A 17,361-nucleotide genomic window follows, 5' to 3' on the forward strand; every position below is an offset into this window, starting at 1 on the left:
AGTAGGTGATTTCACTGATTAGTTTCTCCACTCAAGTTGAATTATGCTAATCACTGAAATTACTTAAAAGCATGCACTCTGGACAACTGAGCCAGCAGGAAGCCTAATCTTAGTCGTTCTTTGTTGCAAAATGTAATTTAATGATCAGCCCATGCTATTAGATAAGGTAGAAGGAGGCTAAAAGGAAAAAAAACAACTCTCTGAATCTCCCTGGAGAAGCCCCATGCTCTTCTTCAGTTCCTATCTTCATACTGTGCACCAAAGTGTAAAGAAATCCCTTTGTGATTTGCAGTTTGGAAAACTTATCAGTCATTTGCTGTAACAGTCAGGGAGCAAACTAATTAGCTTGTCAGTAAATTTGTCTACATTTCTTTATGAGCTCACGTTCTTATCTCATGTAGAAATATGGAATAACATAAAAGATACGACGATCTATGGACTACTCAATCGATCGACAGCAAAATACTTGGTATTTCTGTTTGAATAATGGTTAAGATATTGTTAACGCAAAAATGGCAGGGAATTTCAAATCTTTAGAATATTATAGTGTATAAGTTTGGGTTTTGAACAAACAAAAAGAAAGATTTTGGACATTTCAAGAATACGGAATTGGACGTTATTTATGACAATTTGAAGACCAAACGATGAAAGTGCTAACAACTTTAAAAGATTTAGCGTGAGCCAAACTTTAATTTCTCTAACAGATAAACCTGTAACTGGATGGTGACACTGGGAATAATTCCCAAACAAAAACAAGCTCTGTTGAAGACCTTGACAGCTGAAATGCCACAGTGGCTTTTTCCGAATCCCACACTGTCCTTTAATGGACATGGTTTTTTCATATCCATCAAAAGTGCCTTGACTTCCAGACAACATTGGACTCACCTGTAACAAATGTCCCTTTACACTGCTAACAATCAGCTAACCAGTAAACAGGCAAAGAAGAGAGCAACCGAACCCAACCCTAACCCCGCACTTAGTCATCCAGTCCACCGGTTCAACGTCTGCTATTAAAGACCCTGACAGTGTTTCCACCAATTACAGTAAACCAGCCAGCCAGTCAGCCAGTGAACCAGCCACAGTGTTGAGAGTGTGCTCATGGAGCATGACAGTGTTTCCACACACCAATTACAGCGAGACAGTGGTACAGCTGTGCGGTGCCTTGGCACTCAGCCACACTATAAGTACCGCTATCGATTGACAGAAAGTGCATGAGCAGAGTGGGTGAGAGAGACAGTCATGCCAAGTGAGTGAGGAAGACGTGGAAAATAAAAAAGAAACGCTGAAACTCCCAAACTCTTTTTCTGTCTTTCTGTTGGTATAATGATGCATGCAGTCACACTGAAGCGCCTGTTTGTTTATCGTGTATGCGTCTGTATTCATAAGCGCTCTCAGAAATCTGAGTTTCAGAACTGAGGAGACTCAGATTAAAAGCGACATGCCTCCCTCGTTCATGCTCTTCACTGTCTCTTCTGATCCTGCTAATTATCGCAGTTTGACAGCTCAGGAGAGGAGGAAATACAGAGGGCGAGGGTAAGCGTCAGGCAGAGGAAACAAAGAGAAGGAAATCGTTGGTTTTTAAGGTAACAATGAGATAAGACAGAGCAAGCACGAGAGAGTTAGAAAGAAAGAACTGATGTGGTGAGAGAAAGAGTCTCTAAAACACCTTATCCAGCTATTCAGCGTTAATAGGGGTATGAGGTTATTAACTTAATGGAGTTGGGATGCTTTATTTTACCACAAAGTTGAACAATCACCGACAATTGCCTAAACATTTGCAAAAGACAGAGCACTTGGCATGGTTGTAATGCACTTTAGAATACATTAAACTAAATGTACGAGCGCGGGTAACTCTATAGAACATACATTTGATAATTGGATTCATTTCAAAGTTCCTCTTTCTCTGTTGTGCGTTAACAAAACATCACTAACAGAAAGAATGTATCCTGCAGAGATGAACAAAGACAGAAACTCACACAGCATTTTTTTTAAATGAACACATAATGCACTCGCATGTTTTAGCACAGTATTGTAAGGTAAGGTGAGAACATTTTTACTATGTATTTTATATGATGGATTTAACTTGTAAATGTACAGTGTCTTTTGAGTATGATAATTGTCTCCAAACAAAATGTAGTATTGTTATTAATATCATTATCAAAGAGTATAACAGGGGAACTTTAACATAATATGAACTGAACAGCTACACATTTACAGTGGGGCAAAAAAGTATTTAGTCAGCTACCAATTGTGCAAGTTCTCCCATTTAAAAAGATGAGAGAGGCCTGTCATTTTTATCATAGGTATACCTCAACTATGAGAGACAGAATGAGAAAAAACCGATTTGGTCAATAACAAAAGTTCATCTCAATACTTTGTTATATACCCTTTGTTGGCAATGACAGAGGTCAAACGTTTTCTGTAAGTCTTCACAAGGTTTTCACACACTGTTGCTGGTATTTTGGCCCATTCCTCCATGCAGATCTCCTCTAAAGCAGTGATGTTTTGGGGCTGTCGCTGGGCAACACGGACTTTCAACTCCCTCCAAAGATTTTCTATGGGTTGAGATCTGGAGACTGGCTAGGCCACTCCAGGACCTTGAAATGCTTCTTACGAAGCCACTCCTTCGTTGCCCTGGCGGTGTGTTTGGGATCATTGTCATTCTGAAAGACCCAGCAACGCTTCATCTTCAGTGCCCTTGCTGATGGAAGGAGGTTTTCACTCAAAATCTCACGATACATGGCCCCATTCATTCTTTCCTTTACACGGATCAGTCGTCCTGGTCCCTTTGCAGAAAAACAGCCCCAAAGCTTGATGTTTCCACCCCCATGCTTCACAGTAGGTATGGTGTTCTTTGGATGCAACTCTGCATTCTTTCTCCTCCAAACACGACGAGTTGAGTTTTTACCAAAAAGTTCTATTTTGGTTTCATCTGACCATATGACATTCTCCCAATCCTCTTCTGGATCATCCAAATGCCCTCTAGCAAACTTCAGACGGGCCTGGACATGTACTGGCTTAAGCAGGGGGACACGTCTGGAACTGCAGGATTTAGGTCCCTGGCGGCGTAGTGTGTTACTGATGGTAGCCTCTGTTACTTTGGTCCCAGCTCTCTGCAGGTCATTCACTAGGTCCCCCCGTGTGGTTCTGGGATTTTTGCTCACCGTTCTTGTGATCATTTTGACCCCACGGGGTGAGATCTTGCGTGGAGCCCCAGATCGAGGGAGATTAGCAGTGGTCTTGTATGTCTTCCATTTTCTAATAATTGCTCCCACAGTTGGTTTCTTCACACAAAGCTGCTTACCTATTACAGATTCAGTTTTCCCAGCCTGGTGCAGGTCTACAATTTTGTCTCTGGTCTCCTGTGACAGCTCTTTGGTCTTGGCCATAGTGGAGTTTGGAGTATGACTGTTTGAGGTTGTGGACAGGTGTCTTTTATACTGATAACGAGTTCAAAAAGGTGCCATTAATACAGGTAACGAGTGGAGGACAGAGGAGCCTCTTAAAGAAGAAGTTACAGGTCTGTGAGAGCCAGAAATCTTGCTTGTTTGTAGGTGACCAAATACTTATTTTACCGAGGAATTTACCAATTAATTCATTAAAAATCCTACAATGTGATTTCCTGGATTGTTTCCCCCATTCTGTCTCTCATAGTTGAAGTGTACCTATGATGAAAATTACAGGCATCTCTCATCTTTTTAAATGGGAGAACTTGCACAATTGGTGGCTGACTAAATACTTTTTTACCCCACTGTACATACAGCAGCACTCACTGTTAGCGACAGGTCATTTGTATTAGTTACAGGGCTGTTCAAAGCCACAAACCAAGACCTAACAGCGTCTGTCCTTATACTTGAGTTTGAAATTGCAGTGCATACTGGGAAGTACTCATTTGGCCCAAGTACTTACAGCCAGGAGTATCTGCAGCGAGGAGTGAGCCACCTCTATGAACTGGAAATCCATCAGACAGCCGGATATAGATATATATCGGTGGTCCTCGGGTGCCCAGGAGGGAGGCGGGCTGATGGGAGTCACCCTGCACCCCGGGCCGTTCTCCATCCACCAAGAGCGATGCATGGACAGGTTGAACGTCAGGACAAGGTCAGAGTCCTGGCAAGAAACAGACAAAAAGAGAGTTCAATGACATCTTCAGACACGAGACCGACCTGGAACACGCTTGAGTTTGAATTAAAACCAAACTGTTTGTCATATGGAGGTTTATGAGATAGAAAGAGTCAAAGAGGAAGAGAAAACGTTTGGAGCGAGCTAAAAATAGATCCCAGACTTATAATTCTATTGATCTGGGATCACTCAGATTAGATGTGAATCGTGCACCGGCAGGTTTATGAGGAAAATAACAAAGGGAAAGAGAAGAATAATAGGAGGAAGCTACAAGAAAAAGATGAAGGTTGAGAAAATCCCTTAAATGATTCTTTGTAAGAGAAAGAGGCTCTGTGCTGTGATGTCATTGGAGGTTTGGAAACTTAAATTATACTCTTTAGGTTGTAGTCAACAAACATGTGATTCGTTTTCCTGGGGTATTTTTCTTCAAGTAAAACCATGCCAACAAAACTGTGGGTACTACTAACAAGAGAGATGCATTATTGTATATGTTGCAAATTAGTTACGCTAGCATATGGCTCCACATATAGAATGTCTTTGGTCCATACTTATTTGGATACGGATACATTTATGTACACAGGCCGCATTTGGCCCCCGGGCCATAGTTTGGACACCCCTGATTTAGTTTATTGTCATGAGAACACCCCTATTTGTTTGTTGAATACCTTATTGAAGCTTTAAGTTTGGCATTTTGGCCAATGACCATCTTGTTTTTTTGGACTCAGAAGTTACCTTTTTTGACAGCTCGCCATTGTTCTGTTTCGTCAGTCATAAGGTAGTGACATGCTAAACCATACCAACTTTATCTTCTATTTCACTCTGCCATAGACTAGTAGTGATACAAGCAATTAGCTGTTCTAAGTAAGGCTAACCAGAGGCACTATAATAGCTGTGTCGACTCTGAGTGTTGTTGTTCTACAGAAACAAAAACATTGTTTTGTCTTTATTTGTTCAGCCTGTCCACCACAGCATGAGCAGTCCCATCACTGGCAGAGACAACTTAAAACAACAGCCAGAAGCTGCAAAGAACAGCAAAACGAGTAAATAAAAACACATCTTTCGTTGCGTTGTTGCTTCGGTTCCACTTCACAGCAGCAGAGAACGACCACAAAGCAATGGCCTCCTGAAGTAATGTGCTGTGGAGGATATTTGTTTGGGCTCCTCTATAATCCTTTTAATTCTAAAAGCCTGAAAGCCTCACAATAAATGAGTTATAGATGTCTTGGTTTAAATAATGCAAATATTAACGACTCCATTTAGCAAGGAGGGACATAGATCACGCCACAGATGGCCATGCAATGCGCACACACACAAACACACGCTAACAAATGCATTACACACACACTTGTTTTTGCTCTTGCACTGCTTTGCCATTAGTCTAAGGAAAAGCCTTGATGCTCTTTAAAAGCACTCTGATAGCAAAAATGACTTTCATTTCATTTGCATAAACTTTCATAAACTTAGTCTTATCCTTATTCATCTATCAAGTCCTCTAGCAAGGTTTTCTTACTTTAGGATTGATATTATACATTAATGTAAATCTTAAAAGAAATACAAACTATTGCATAATATTGAATAACCTCCCCAATGAGGCACAAACCATCTTTAAAGTTAATTTTTCACGAGGACTAGACTAGATCATTAACTGCCGTATAGAGGTGTTAAGGGGTAAAGCATCCCATAAATTGGAAAGCTCAGACCCTCTTTTCACCAGTTGAATTTAATGACTAATTCTAATAAAGACCCCAAATGGCAGATCTTTAAATAGAGCCAAAGGTTTAATTCCAACATCAATTCTATCTGTTTCTATACTGCGTATTCACTTTGTCTTTACCTGTCCAACGTATCCTCCCATCACAGCTATACTTAACTCTGTCGCCTCCCTCCATATTGTTCTTTTTCTTACTTAATTATTTCCGCACTTCACTCTTTTAATTCATGCCTTGGTTTCTCTTTCCTTTCTCTCCCCCCTCCCCTTTCCCCTCCTTTTTTTTCCTTGGCCTCTCTATTTCAGGGTAATGAGTAAATGCCTCATTAGCTCAGAGCTTGATTAATGCCATCTCCCCTTGTTGTGCTCCTCTTTTTAATGAGTAAAATCTCTCAAATGTTCTCTCTCGCTCCCTCACTGCCATCACTCTCCCTCCTTCTGTCTTTTACTGTCGCTGCCTTGCTCCAAACCTTTGTCCCTCTCTTTTTATACTTCATAACCTCCTTCTTGCTCCTGTTTTTGACTACTCTTTTTCTCTCGCACTCTCTTTTTCTGTTAAATGGGGTTGGGAGGGAGGCAATCTTTTTTTTAGTTCAGTCTCCATCAGTGCTTTTTCTAATGAGCCTCTCGAACAAACACACACAAACAAAAAAATAAGTATCAGTGAAAAGCTGAATTTGGGAAAAGCAGGATGCATTGCTAATACTGCAATATTCGCTCGCGTTGTGAAGGCAATGAAAGGGGACATACTGTAATGTGACAAATGTGCCCGCTATCTTGGTGGTGTTAGTTTTGCCAACTACTTAGGAAATATTGAATTGAAAAGGGCTATAAATCGTTTTAAAAGTGCTTGTATGAATAATAAATAGATGTATGAGCCAACCACAAGTTTAGGTGCAGAGAGCAATAGCAACATAAAAGGTTGAAAAATATCTTCTGTTAATGTAGTCTCTGCGCTGTGGCAACCAAAAAACATCAAAAAAGTAGCAGAAAAATAAAAATCTGTTAAAATTTCTTCCAAATTGCCTCCTTTAAAAGGAACTACATGAATTTTTAAATGTGCAAATGCCGAGAGTTGTCTGTGTGGTTGCACTTAGCCAATAATTAATCAATTAATACCAAGCAAACAACAAAATAGACCTTGAAAAGACATTTCCCTGTTTTTCCTTTTCCATTCGGTGTCTGAGGATCCTGTGCATGAGTTAATTAAGGTTACAGAGTTTGTAATAAAGCTTGGAACACACTGGTACTCATAAAAGAAAACCTGCATTATCTTTCTTCTTTTGTGCAGCAGCAGTGAGCGGCGACACAGAGAGTCTCTCCCCCAACAGATAGAAAAAAAACCCCTCATATTAAAAAACAAATTTAAGCCCATTTTCCCAAAGTAAGTATAGTACCAGTGTTTGAAGATAGTGCCTTTGTATTAAAAAAGTTCATCCAAATATGAACAGTTTAGTGTTGGCAACCCGGCAACGAAGAATTAGGAACTAAAATGATTCCACACTCGCCAGTCAGTGGATGCAAAACAATTAAAGTGCAGCTGTGTGCTGGCATTGATGCATTGATTTTATATGGCAGAATTTATTTAGCATTGCAGCATTTATCCAAACAGGAAGATGAAGACATTATAATCCTGAGATATTAATCTGTCTAGTGATGAATGGGCTTGTTTGGCTAGCAGTTCAAACAAAACAATATTGACTAGACTTGTTTTAGTATAACTGTGTGTATGTTGATTATTAAATTATGAGTTCCCAAGTCACCATTTCTGTCTCTATTGTCTCCCCATATTTTCCCCACTTTTTTCACTTATTACCCTTCCTCTTTTCTTACACACACACACACACACACAAACACACAGTGTGCTAGTTGAGGATCATACACTCATGCTATCAGGTCTTTGTCTCTGACTGTGGTCTAGCTCCGCTTCACTGAACCACATCTGCTCTCTCTCTCTGTCTGTCTCTCTCTGTCTCTCTCTCTCTCCTCTCCTCTCCCCCCCCCCCCCACTTTGTCTTCCACTCTCAAGAGATGGAGGGATTGAGGGGGGGGCAAAGACCAGTACAATTTTTTTTTTATTTCCCCTGATGCCCTAATGCTACCTGGAGCTACAGAAGTTGTGTGTCTTCGACAAATTAAATAAATCAAGCTTCAAAACTTGCCAGTAAAACAAAGCGGGGCATTTGGTTATTAATAATTCGGCAACATTGCGTCCAATTCTGTTTAGAGTAGATGTGACGTAAACAAAATATTTTTTTCGGAGGATATGCAAATGTTCAGATCACGGTTCACACTGTCAGCAGGATATTACCAAATGTGTCAAGTCTTGTTGCTAATAGAACAAATGCACACCTTGAGTTACCTAGTCAACGCAATGTTGAACGGATGAAAATAATTGTGTTTTTACTCTCCAGAACCACATACATGTATATTCTGGATGGATAAATAGAGGGCATACGGGAGGGAGTGCCAGCCTTTTCCCCATGAGTGCTTCAGCATCTGCTCCCTGGACACAAACACACAGACTCGCACATAATCTAACACCTTCTAACATGCTCCAAACACACAATCGAAGTTCCGGCAGTTATATAATAAAGCAGACAGGCAGACTGTAAATAAAAGAGTCAGTTTGAAATCCTGACAGACAACAACAACGACAGTCAGATATTCAGTCGGTCCAGCAGCCAGAAAGATCAGCACATCGTCAAACTAAATGGCAGAAAATCAGGGAGTGGGCGATATTAGATTCATTCTCTCGAAAGTCAATTTTTCACTCTATTTAACCCAACCTCTATCTCTATCTGTGGCTCTATCCTTTTCTATAATTTTCTCTCTCTCTGCTGCCTTTGTCTATGTCACTCTGTGTTATTTCACACCAATATCATCAGTCACGGTGCATCTCCCTACGTTGTTTTGCTGTGATTTCCCATGGGTGGTAAAAGAGGCCTTAACCCATAATGCCTAGAGCACTTCTCTTCTATCAGATTGGTAGGGGGTGTTAGGGAATTGTTTGTGTGTGTGTGGGCTGGGGGGAATTGGTAGAGATGAAGTCCATTCAGGTTCCTAACCCTGACCTTAACCACCCCAAACCCATTACCATCTCTAAGCAAATGCCTCAACATAACCATTTTAACCCCTTCGATCTTTACGATTGGACGGGTTAATTATGGTGCTACTGCCGTACACCAGGTGGTATCCATAATTGCATAAGGAAGGGGGGCTGCTAATTCAAGCTTTCAATGAGTTTTTGGAAAAACTGTTAGCCCATACAGGGATAAATAAGTCAGATGTTATATTAAAAACAGTCAAATATCAGCAGCTGTAGGGTGCTATGTGCAAGGTGTCTGTTGTAATAGCTATCGCCCAATTGGTAATCCACCTTTGCCTTTTAGTGACATTTAGTTCATTGTTTTGTATTTTCAGCAAGCAACTTCACTGTTTTGGTTCACTTAAAGCAGCTGTTTTAGAATCAAATGCTGTGGTAAACCAACAGTATGCTACCTTCCCAAAACCCTGTGACAGTCACAGTTAGCGGCCATTTATTGAACACATTAGAGGATTTAGCCGCTAGAGTCAGATATTTTATTCTGGAGTTGGTGGATACCAAAATCAGAGCTAATATATTGGACTTGGTTGACCAGAAGCGCAGCTCCAACTGGATAATTGTGTACTTTAATGGTGATACTAGGTCAGTATATTGTTTACAGACATATTGAAAGGATATGAAAACATGTTGGTGGTTTTATTACAACTGAGGTCTTTGTTGTGTTAGAGGCAATTCCTTTTGGAGTCTGTTAAGGTAAGAATCTCGAGCAGTCATGACAATCTTAAACAACATATTAAACAAAGCCACTGGGTTTGCCAAACATATGTGATTTTCTTACTGAAATATAGAAATGTTGCCACGTTCCTAGACTCTAAATCTTTTCCATATTCTATTCATTTCTGCGACCAGCGCTACAAAAATATGACCAACTCTAAATTAGACCATTTCCCTTTTATGTTTCTATAAAAGGTGTTCTTCAGGCCATTCTCAGCTCTGAGGAAGCTTATTTGACCAAACCTTTCAGAACAATACATTTCAGTGAAGAGTTTTTAAATAACAGGCAGTCTAGACATTTTCTCTAACATTTACAAAAAAACAAACACTAGTGCTTACACAGCCAAGCTAAACCCATTATAATAAAGGCCTGAAATGAACACCAAACATCCCAAAAACTGGAACAAGTTTAAGCGCGACAGGCAAGTCAATCAAATCCATTACCTACTGTGGCGTTCAACCAAATCTGTGTTTAATTTGCTTGCTTAAATTCAAGTAAAAAAACAACTCTTGTCGCTGCACATAAAACTCTACAGTAACAATGCATAATCAAATTGAATCACCAGCCATGATAGCTCAGGGCTCAAAATCATAAAATCGGCTGGTAGGAACGAACCACTAGAGACGTGTTGATGAAAAAAAAAAAGGCAATTTCATGCCATGATTTCAACAAATGCATCCATTGATCAAACCTGGTAATGGTTGATGCATTGACTCAGTGAATCAGGGTGGATGTTTTAACTAGAAAGCCTATGATTAAATGTGCGGGATCCTTTTTGATTCATCGTCTCAATTGGCAGAGCAGAGTGGAAACTGAGGGGAGTAAAATAAAGCCACTATTAGCATTTAAACTGGCCCTGTTGTGTTTTTTTAATTTGACTTTCCAAGATGAATTGGGTGGTTTGCAATTTGATTTACTGTCATATTCCTGCCACAATTTATCCCGCAGTAAAAAGCTCGCCCCTGCACTGACAACCGCAGCCATTGATGTTGATATGGAATTGATATGAAAGAGACATATTTTTTTCCTCTGTTAGATAAGTGATCCTATCTTCCCTAGACGTTTCAGTGCTCGAACTTTCTCTGTGTTTGTACTTCTTTTTCCCTCTTCCACTCACTTCTCTTTCTCCTCCCTTGAAAGGGACACAGTTTCGCATGAGGCTACATCCCATAACACGTCATCCTTTATAGCTCCTATCATATCTTCGCCTGTCTAAATCTCTCCGTCTCCATGATGCCTGACTTCTCTACCCCAAATCTTTCAGTCTTCTTTAGTTTCTCTTCTCTCTGTATATCAGTCATATTTCTCATTCTACCACTTTACCTGCAATTATTCCTCTCTGACTCTTTGGGTGTGAATACCTAAAAATATATTTAAATTGGTTTGCTCTATATTTTAAGGTAACTTTACAGCTGTATTTCTTGTCCTTTTTGTACACATTCTCTTATTTTCTTCCTTTTCATTGTGTGTTTCCAGACTGAAATAGACTCCCCAGATGATATGGGATGGAAATTGTTTTTAAGCCGACTTGGGTTTACGCACAAGAGTGTGTCCCACATGTTTTCTTCACACTTGATAAAATGAATGACAGGTTCTCCATCTACTGGCTGAGTAAACAGTCACACACTTGCTGGCAAAAACAGTATGCAAAAAAGCATGCATGATAACCCTCCCACACAGTAAATGATTGACAGCTGAGCGGTGTGTTTGTGTGTATCTATGTGTCTGTATCTGTGCATCACTTGACGCCCAGAGGGTGGATGCATCTTTTTAAATGACACAGTGGACTCCTGACAGTTAGCCGTCTAAAAGTGTGAGTCTATGTGTGTGTTGATGTGAATATGCGAGTGTTTGTTTGCAACATGGTGACAGTTTCCTCTGCACAGCCTTCTCTCCAAATCTGTCAGGGATGCCACATCAGAAATACTTTTTAAAGATTAGTTCTATGGCACCGCTGCTGTATTAGATAGTGCAGTGGAGAGTGGCAGGAAGGACGGCAGTGTGACAGACAGATATATATGGTATGAATCTACAGCTTAAACTTAAATTACTGTCGGCACAGGATGTACACCTTATCTAGCCTCTGGGGCTCTACAGGGGCCTTATAGGAAGCAATGATACACAGTAGATAAAAAGTTCCTTCAAATGAAAGCGGTTGAGAAGGCAAACATGGTGCAACAAGACTACTGATAGAGCAGTGTATCAATCTGTGGCTTAGACGAAATGCGATAGACTTTTGTAGAACTTTCTATGACGACCATATCTTAAATACTTTATAAACTCACTCATAAAGTGGTATAATTTGCTTAAAGCACCCAGTCATTGATTACAATGATTACATTTGAGTTTTCTACTAATATGTATGCGTAGACGGGCAGCTTTTATGTGAGCAATTTGATTGGGACACACAGCATCTTCCCCGATGACGTCCTATTATGTTACCGTAAAAGTTTAACAAGTTTAATTTTGCTGTTTTTCCCAGGCGCCGCTTTAACACGTTTTTGTTTCTGGACCACTGTGTGTTTACACCCCTGCTGTTTCAACACAGTATGAAGTCTAGACACCCACATTTATCCTGCACAAGCATAGTGATGAGATCTGATGTGTGATAGGGTTGAAAGCTCCAGAAAAAGGGGGTAAGTGGAAGAAAATAGATGAATACAAAAAACACATCTAACATTGAGTTACAGCCCTACTGACAGCATGGGACAATGTCAATGATTCATGACACGATGTATCATCAAAGCCAACATTATCTCCATCATGATGATCTGTTTGTTCCTCTAACGTCCGTCCATCTGGCCGTCTGACTTCAAGCTGGGCTCGAGAACTCTGACGCATTTCCCCTCCTTGCTGTCTCTCCCACCTTTCCACTCACTGTCTGGGGTTTACTGTCCTTGTCAAGGAGAAATGTCAGATGCGTTTGGCAAATTTCAAACTTTTACAGCTATAATCTGTCTGACTTTGCTGCACTATTACCCCGCGAATATTTGCCGTTCGCCTGCTGAACATCAAATAGTCTAAAAGGATTGTTCTGCACATTTAAACTGACATATCGCACAACAATCATGTCAAACACTGTGAAAGGAATTGTATTTGTTCTTTCAACAACATACAAATGTAAGGAAACACAACTTCATTTATTTAGTATTCAATCCCCTCACTGGGAATCAAATTTACACTGTTGTCACTGAGAATACACAATCTTGATATCAGTTCCACTCACGGATATCACAGAGAGTTGGCAGTGGAAAATCATATCAAAGCTACAATATGAAATCCAAGAGTCACTGATAACATGGCATAAATCAAAGCCGTGGCTGATTCTCTGCCTCTTTCATGCACAGAAAGATGTCAATTCTCCGTAATGAAGAAAAATGGAGTCTGTCGTAAGCACTTCTGTCCTGCGACCCCGAAAGTAATGGCCTGAGTGTATAAAATAATGTATTAAATTGGCACTCGGTACTGGCCGATATATAAAGCCCCGCACTGTGAGCCGCTGCAGGCCATAAATAACAGCCCCTTCTAGACGGCGACACATTTCCTCAAGTCCTGACATTGGAAATATGGCGGAAGTGAGTGAATGAAAAGGAGGCGAGAAGGTGAAGGGGCGGAAGTGGAGCGCGGGACGGATACACATGGCACTTTGCAAAACAACATGAAAAAGACTTGATTATAGGGCAGGCAAAGGCGAAGGAGCGATGAATTACATGGAGACGAAGAAAGCGAGGCACAGGAGGGAGAGAGTTAGACTGAAGGAGAGGGAAGAGGCGTCTAACAGCAATAGAGAGGGAGATTAAGAGATTTTCATTTCTATCGCTGTATATTTGAAGCACAGAGCGCTCCATCATTACCTTTATCAAACACTAAAGAGTTATTTTGATCCCTGCGGAGAAGGATACGTGAAAGTATGGTATATACTCGTCTCGCTTTCTGATTTATACCTAATTTATGTGTTTTTGATCTCATGCGATCTAAAAGCCCGCCTGTCATGATGTTTCATTTTTACTTTTAACCTAATTGGCTTACTCTTAAGTTAACTGTGCAATGGTAATTTTGGCACCTGATTTGGAAGGAAATCAATGACTGATGAGTTTTAGTGAGGAGGACATTTAGGTTTTTCTTCTCTTCCATATTTGTTCCTTTATTTTGGATTGTGCCTTCAAAAAAACTGGATGCCTGTCGCGTCTTAGATGTGTTAAGTTACAGATGTTCTATATTGTGTGGTATTTACTAAAATACTGTTTACCTTCTTGGTTGGGCTTGAGACGAGTGGCTAAAATATTGGATAGTAAATGTAAGAATGCTAGCCTGCTGGTTTTTGTTGCTTCCTGTGATATTTTTAGAGGGACCATTGTTATTTACCATCATCCTTTTTAATTCATTCTTATTGGGTTAGCCTTTGGTCATTCCATTTTTATCACATTGATTAATAGTTATTTGATGACAAAATTTGCTTCTAAAATGTATTTTTTATTAGCATTTTTGTTATACATTATCTTAACATCCCAACAGGTTTCAATGAATCAACTGCTATGACATTGGCTGCTTTGGTTGGATACTTAGAAAAATCTCACTCTAGCTTGTTTCTCCAATGCTGTCTACTCCAGTTTTAAAACATTACATTTATTTCTTGTTTTTGTTGTGAAATCAAGGTTACAGTTGAATATTTTTGGTTGTTGATGAACTGAAATAATAAGATGCTGCTCTTTGTTTTAGCAGGCTTTTTTGTTTGACATTATGCAGTCCTCCCAAGGGAGTTTAAATGTGGTTTCATCGTCTTTTTGTGAAGTTTCTTTGTTCTGAGCCGAGTCGCAGCAATCACAAACATATCTGTTTGTTGTGCATGTGGTCCAGTGGAATAGTAGTCCTCTGGTCAGTAAACAACCCCTGGAACGGTAGGTGATCCGTATTTTTTATACAACAGCTGGTGAATCTGGGTGGGGGAGGTAAGGGTGGAGGGGGGGAAATCACACATCTGTGGCTCCCCTCTCCCTCAGCAACTGGGTCAAGGTTGATGTGCCCTTGAGCTGGGCGCACACAAACTGTTCTGGTCATAAAAACAAGCTGTTCAGCGCCTGGTTCGAGTGTGCTGCTCTCTGATTGGTCAGCTGCTAATTGCTAAAGGTTTTTCTAATTAGCTTGCAGCTTCAACCTCGTTAGAAAGCACATGCGATGATTTTGGTTTTGAAGGGCTTATTTCTAATAAAATGAAGAGTAATATTCGACTCAATAAATCCATAATAGATTGTTAATGATACATATGGTAACATAATTAATTTTATTCCATTCAATTAACCTTTGAACTGTTATTATACAGCTTGTTTCCAGATGTTTTGAACATGGCCTTCATGGCTTGTATTTTCAGTCGTAGTATGGTGGTTGTTACTGTTAAACTAGGACTTGTGTGAATTGGAAAACTTGCAAAAAAATAAAAGACAATTGCGCTTTTTGGGGTTATGCAGCGTGTTCTGTAGGTTTTTGTGCATGTAAACGGTCTGCAAAGGCTAAAACCCAAAGCTCCCTCCAGAGGGAGTTTCTCTGCGACACACGATTGGACTTTGCATTAATAATTTTCAACTAGCTGCTAATAAGACAGATTCGCACAGATATGCAGTCTTGAAACTGCAGTTTGGTGTGATTTACTAAACTGGTAGCAGACTTGTTACATAACTGTTTAAGAAAACGGAGTAATTTTGAACAAATTATGATGGGAAAACTACTTTTTTTCAATGCCACGCCAGAGAGTGTAATCAGCTGTAATCAGCACTCCCATCAACTGATTTCCTCTGTTTATGGAAGCGCTGATTGGTTTAATTAATTGTGCGAGTTGATAATCTGTATTCGAATTCAACTAATCTTTACTGCAGAGGGAAAAGACTTGAATGGCCTCAGCTTGTGTGTCGTATGTTTATCAGCTGGCAATGCAAAGACCTGACATGCTTTCATTATCAAGACTCAGTGAGAATCTTACTATTTAAGCCCCACAATGTGACATACAAGCGAGCTGTTTAAAAGTGTAACAAATCCATCCCTCCTGAAGTGTATCGGTCAGTAAGCAGGAAGTCTTCACTGACAGGGTCTTGCCCCTGTCATTATGGCAGCTGAACTAACACTCAAATTATCCCAAAATTATGTGACCCTTTCTGTCAGTGGAAGACAGGTAGAAAGCCTATTCAGCCATTCATGGAAGTGCGGTCAAAGTAGGGGCATCATTCAAGTGTGTTTGTGAACACACACCATCCACCAGCAACAGTAGAGTGATGCTACGGAGTGGCACCTCTTTTATTCAGCTTGTATCGAGCATATCACAAACACAACAGTGGAGAGAGCAGTAATCTGTGTATGACAGCGGGTCAGTGAGTAAAGACAAAACTTTCTTATCCCTTATGGATCTGTCAGGGGACTCATGCATGAATTTCAGCTTGTTTTTATCACTCTCAGCAGAAGCTATTCTTCTTGTGGCTTCCAGCGAGTTACTAAGCAGTCTCAAGTGCATTACTATGCTCTTCTTGACTTCTGCATCATGCATTGGACAAGCTAAACCGATGCAATTTCTTATTGATATGGTGATGTGGCTAAGGAAGATGCGCATTTAAAGCTTAGTGTAAACAAATATATTCTAGTTGTTATTCTCAATACTTTGGAAGTTCTCTGCCTTGTCCAAACCAAAACATGTAAGTGCTCACTGAACAAGAGGATCTTAAGAAACATTGCTCACAAAAATAGACTAATATTGTTCTCTATTGTGAGTGTGAAGGAGTTGTAACAGACGTTGGCAACACAGGGAATCCTTGTGAGTCGAATAAATTCAATACTGATTTTGGTATTTTGTGAGATTATCTATAAGAAATGTATATAGAATACTGCCAGTCTTATTCTTGCTTCTGGTTTAAATGCAAGGCACTTAAAATGAAGGTGTAATACTGCCTGTCTTTGTTCTATCTTTGCTGTTAGAGTAGAATAATTGACAAGCATGCAGACAAACAAAATCAAAACAATGTTCTTACTCTGGACAGATCTCCAACCTCCAGGTAGAAACAGATGATGAAAACATTCCAAGTCATCCACACCACCAGCCAGGCGGCATACTGCAGAGAAATCAGGGAGAGAGATTAGAAAGTGAGTGAGAGGCAGACGAGATCTGACAGGCCTTTGTAGGAGAATTAAAAAAGCATGTTCATGTCTCGCATTTGGAGCGAGCTGGAGATGGAGGGAACAAGACAGAAGGAGACTTCACTTTTGATGTTGTTCAGATGCGTAGGAACAAAAACAACAGCAAAGAGTGCAACCAATCACCTGAATCAAACCTGACAGAGAGAGAAAATAGATGCGCGTGTGTGTGTGTGTGTGTGTGTGTGTGTGTGTGTGTGTGTGTGTGTGTGTGTGTGTGTGTGTGTGTGTGTGTGTGTGTGTGTGTGTGTGTGTGTTACAAGGAGCTATGAGTGGGAAAGAATGATGAAAGTATGGCAAAATTCTTAAGCTTGGATCTTTCCCTTTCATTATCTCAATTTTATAACTTAATACATTGTATGTGTGTATGTGTGTATGTGTGTGTGTGTGTGTGTGTGTGTGTGTGTGTGTGTGTGTGTGTGTGTGTGTGTGTGTGTGTGTGTGTGTGTGTGTGTGTGTGTGTGTGTGTGTGTGTGTCGATCTTTGAGCGGTATCGGTTAGGGTTTATGTGATGTGTGGGAGAGCTGTGTGCAGCCG

At 40.2% G+C, this 17,361-nt stretch overlaps 1 protein-coding gene across 2 annotated transcripts in view; it reads right to left on the minus strand.

Moving 5' to 3' along the window:
• The window catches only part of nkain2 (sodium/potassium transporting ATPase interacting 2), an 80,081-nt gene that overhangs the window by 22,608 nt on the left and 40,112 nt on the right, over nt 1–17,361 (minus strand). For both annotated transcript variants that reach the window (XM_063901786.1, XM_063901787.1), the window contains exons 3-4: nt 16,662–16,742; nt 3,910–4,110 (exon numbers count right to left, since the gene is read on the minus strand). In XM_063901786.1, coding sequence (XP_063757856.1) covers nt 3,910–4,110; nt 16,662–16,742 — 282 coding nt within the window. The remainder of the gene's footprint in view (nt 1–3,909; nt 4,111–16,661; nt 16,743–17,361) is intronic.

Source organism: Eleginops maclovinus, chromosome 15 (assembly GCF_036324505.1).
Source record: "Eleginops maclovinus isolate JMC-PN-2008 ecotype Puerto Natales chromosome 15, JC_Emac_rtc_rv5, whole genome shotgun sequence".
In the NCBI taxonomy this organism is placed as follows: domain Eukaryota; kingdom Metazoa; phylum Chordata; class Actinopteri; order Perciformes; family Eleginopidae; genus Eleginops; species Eleginops maclovinus.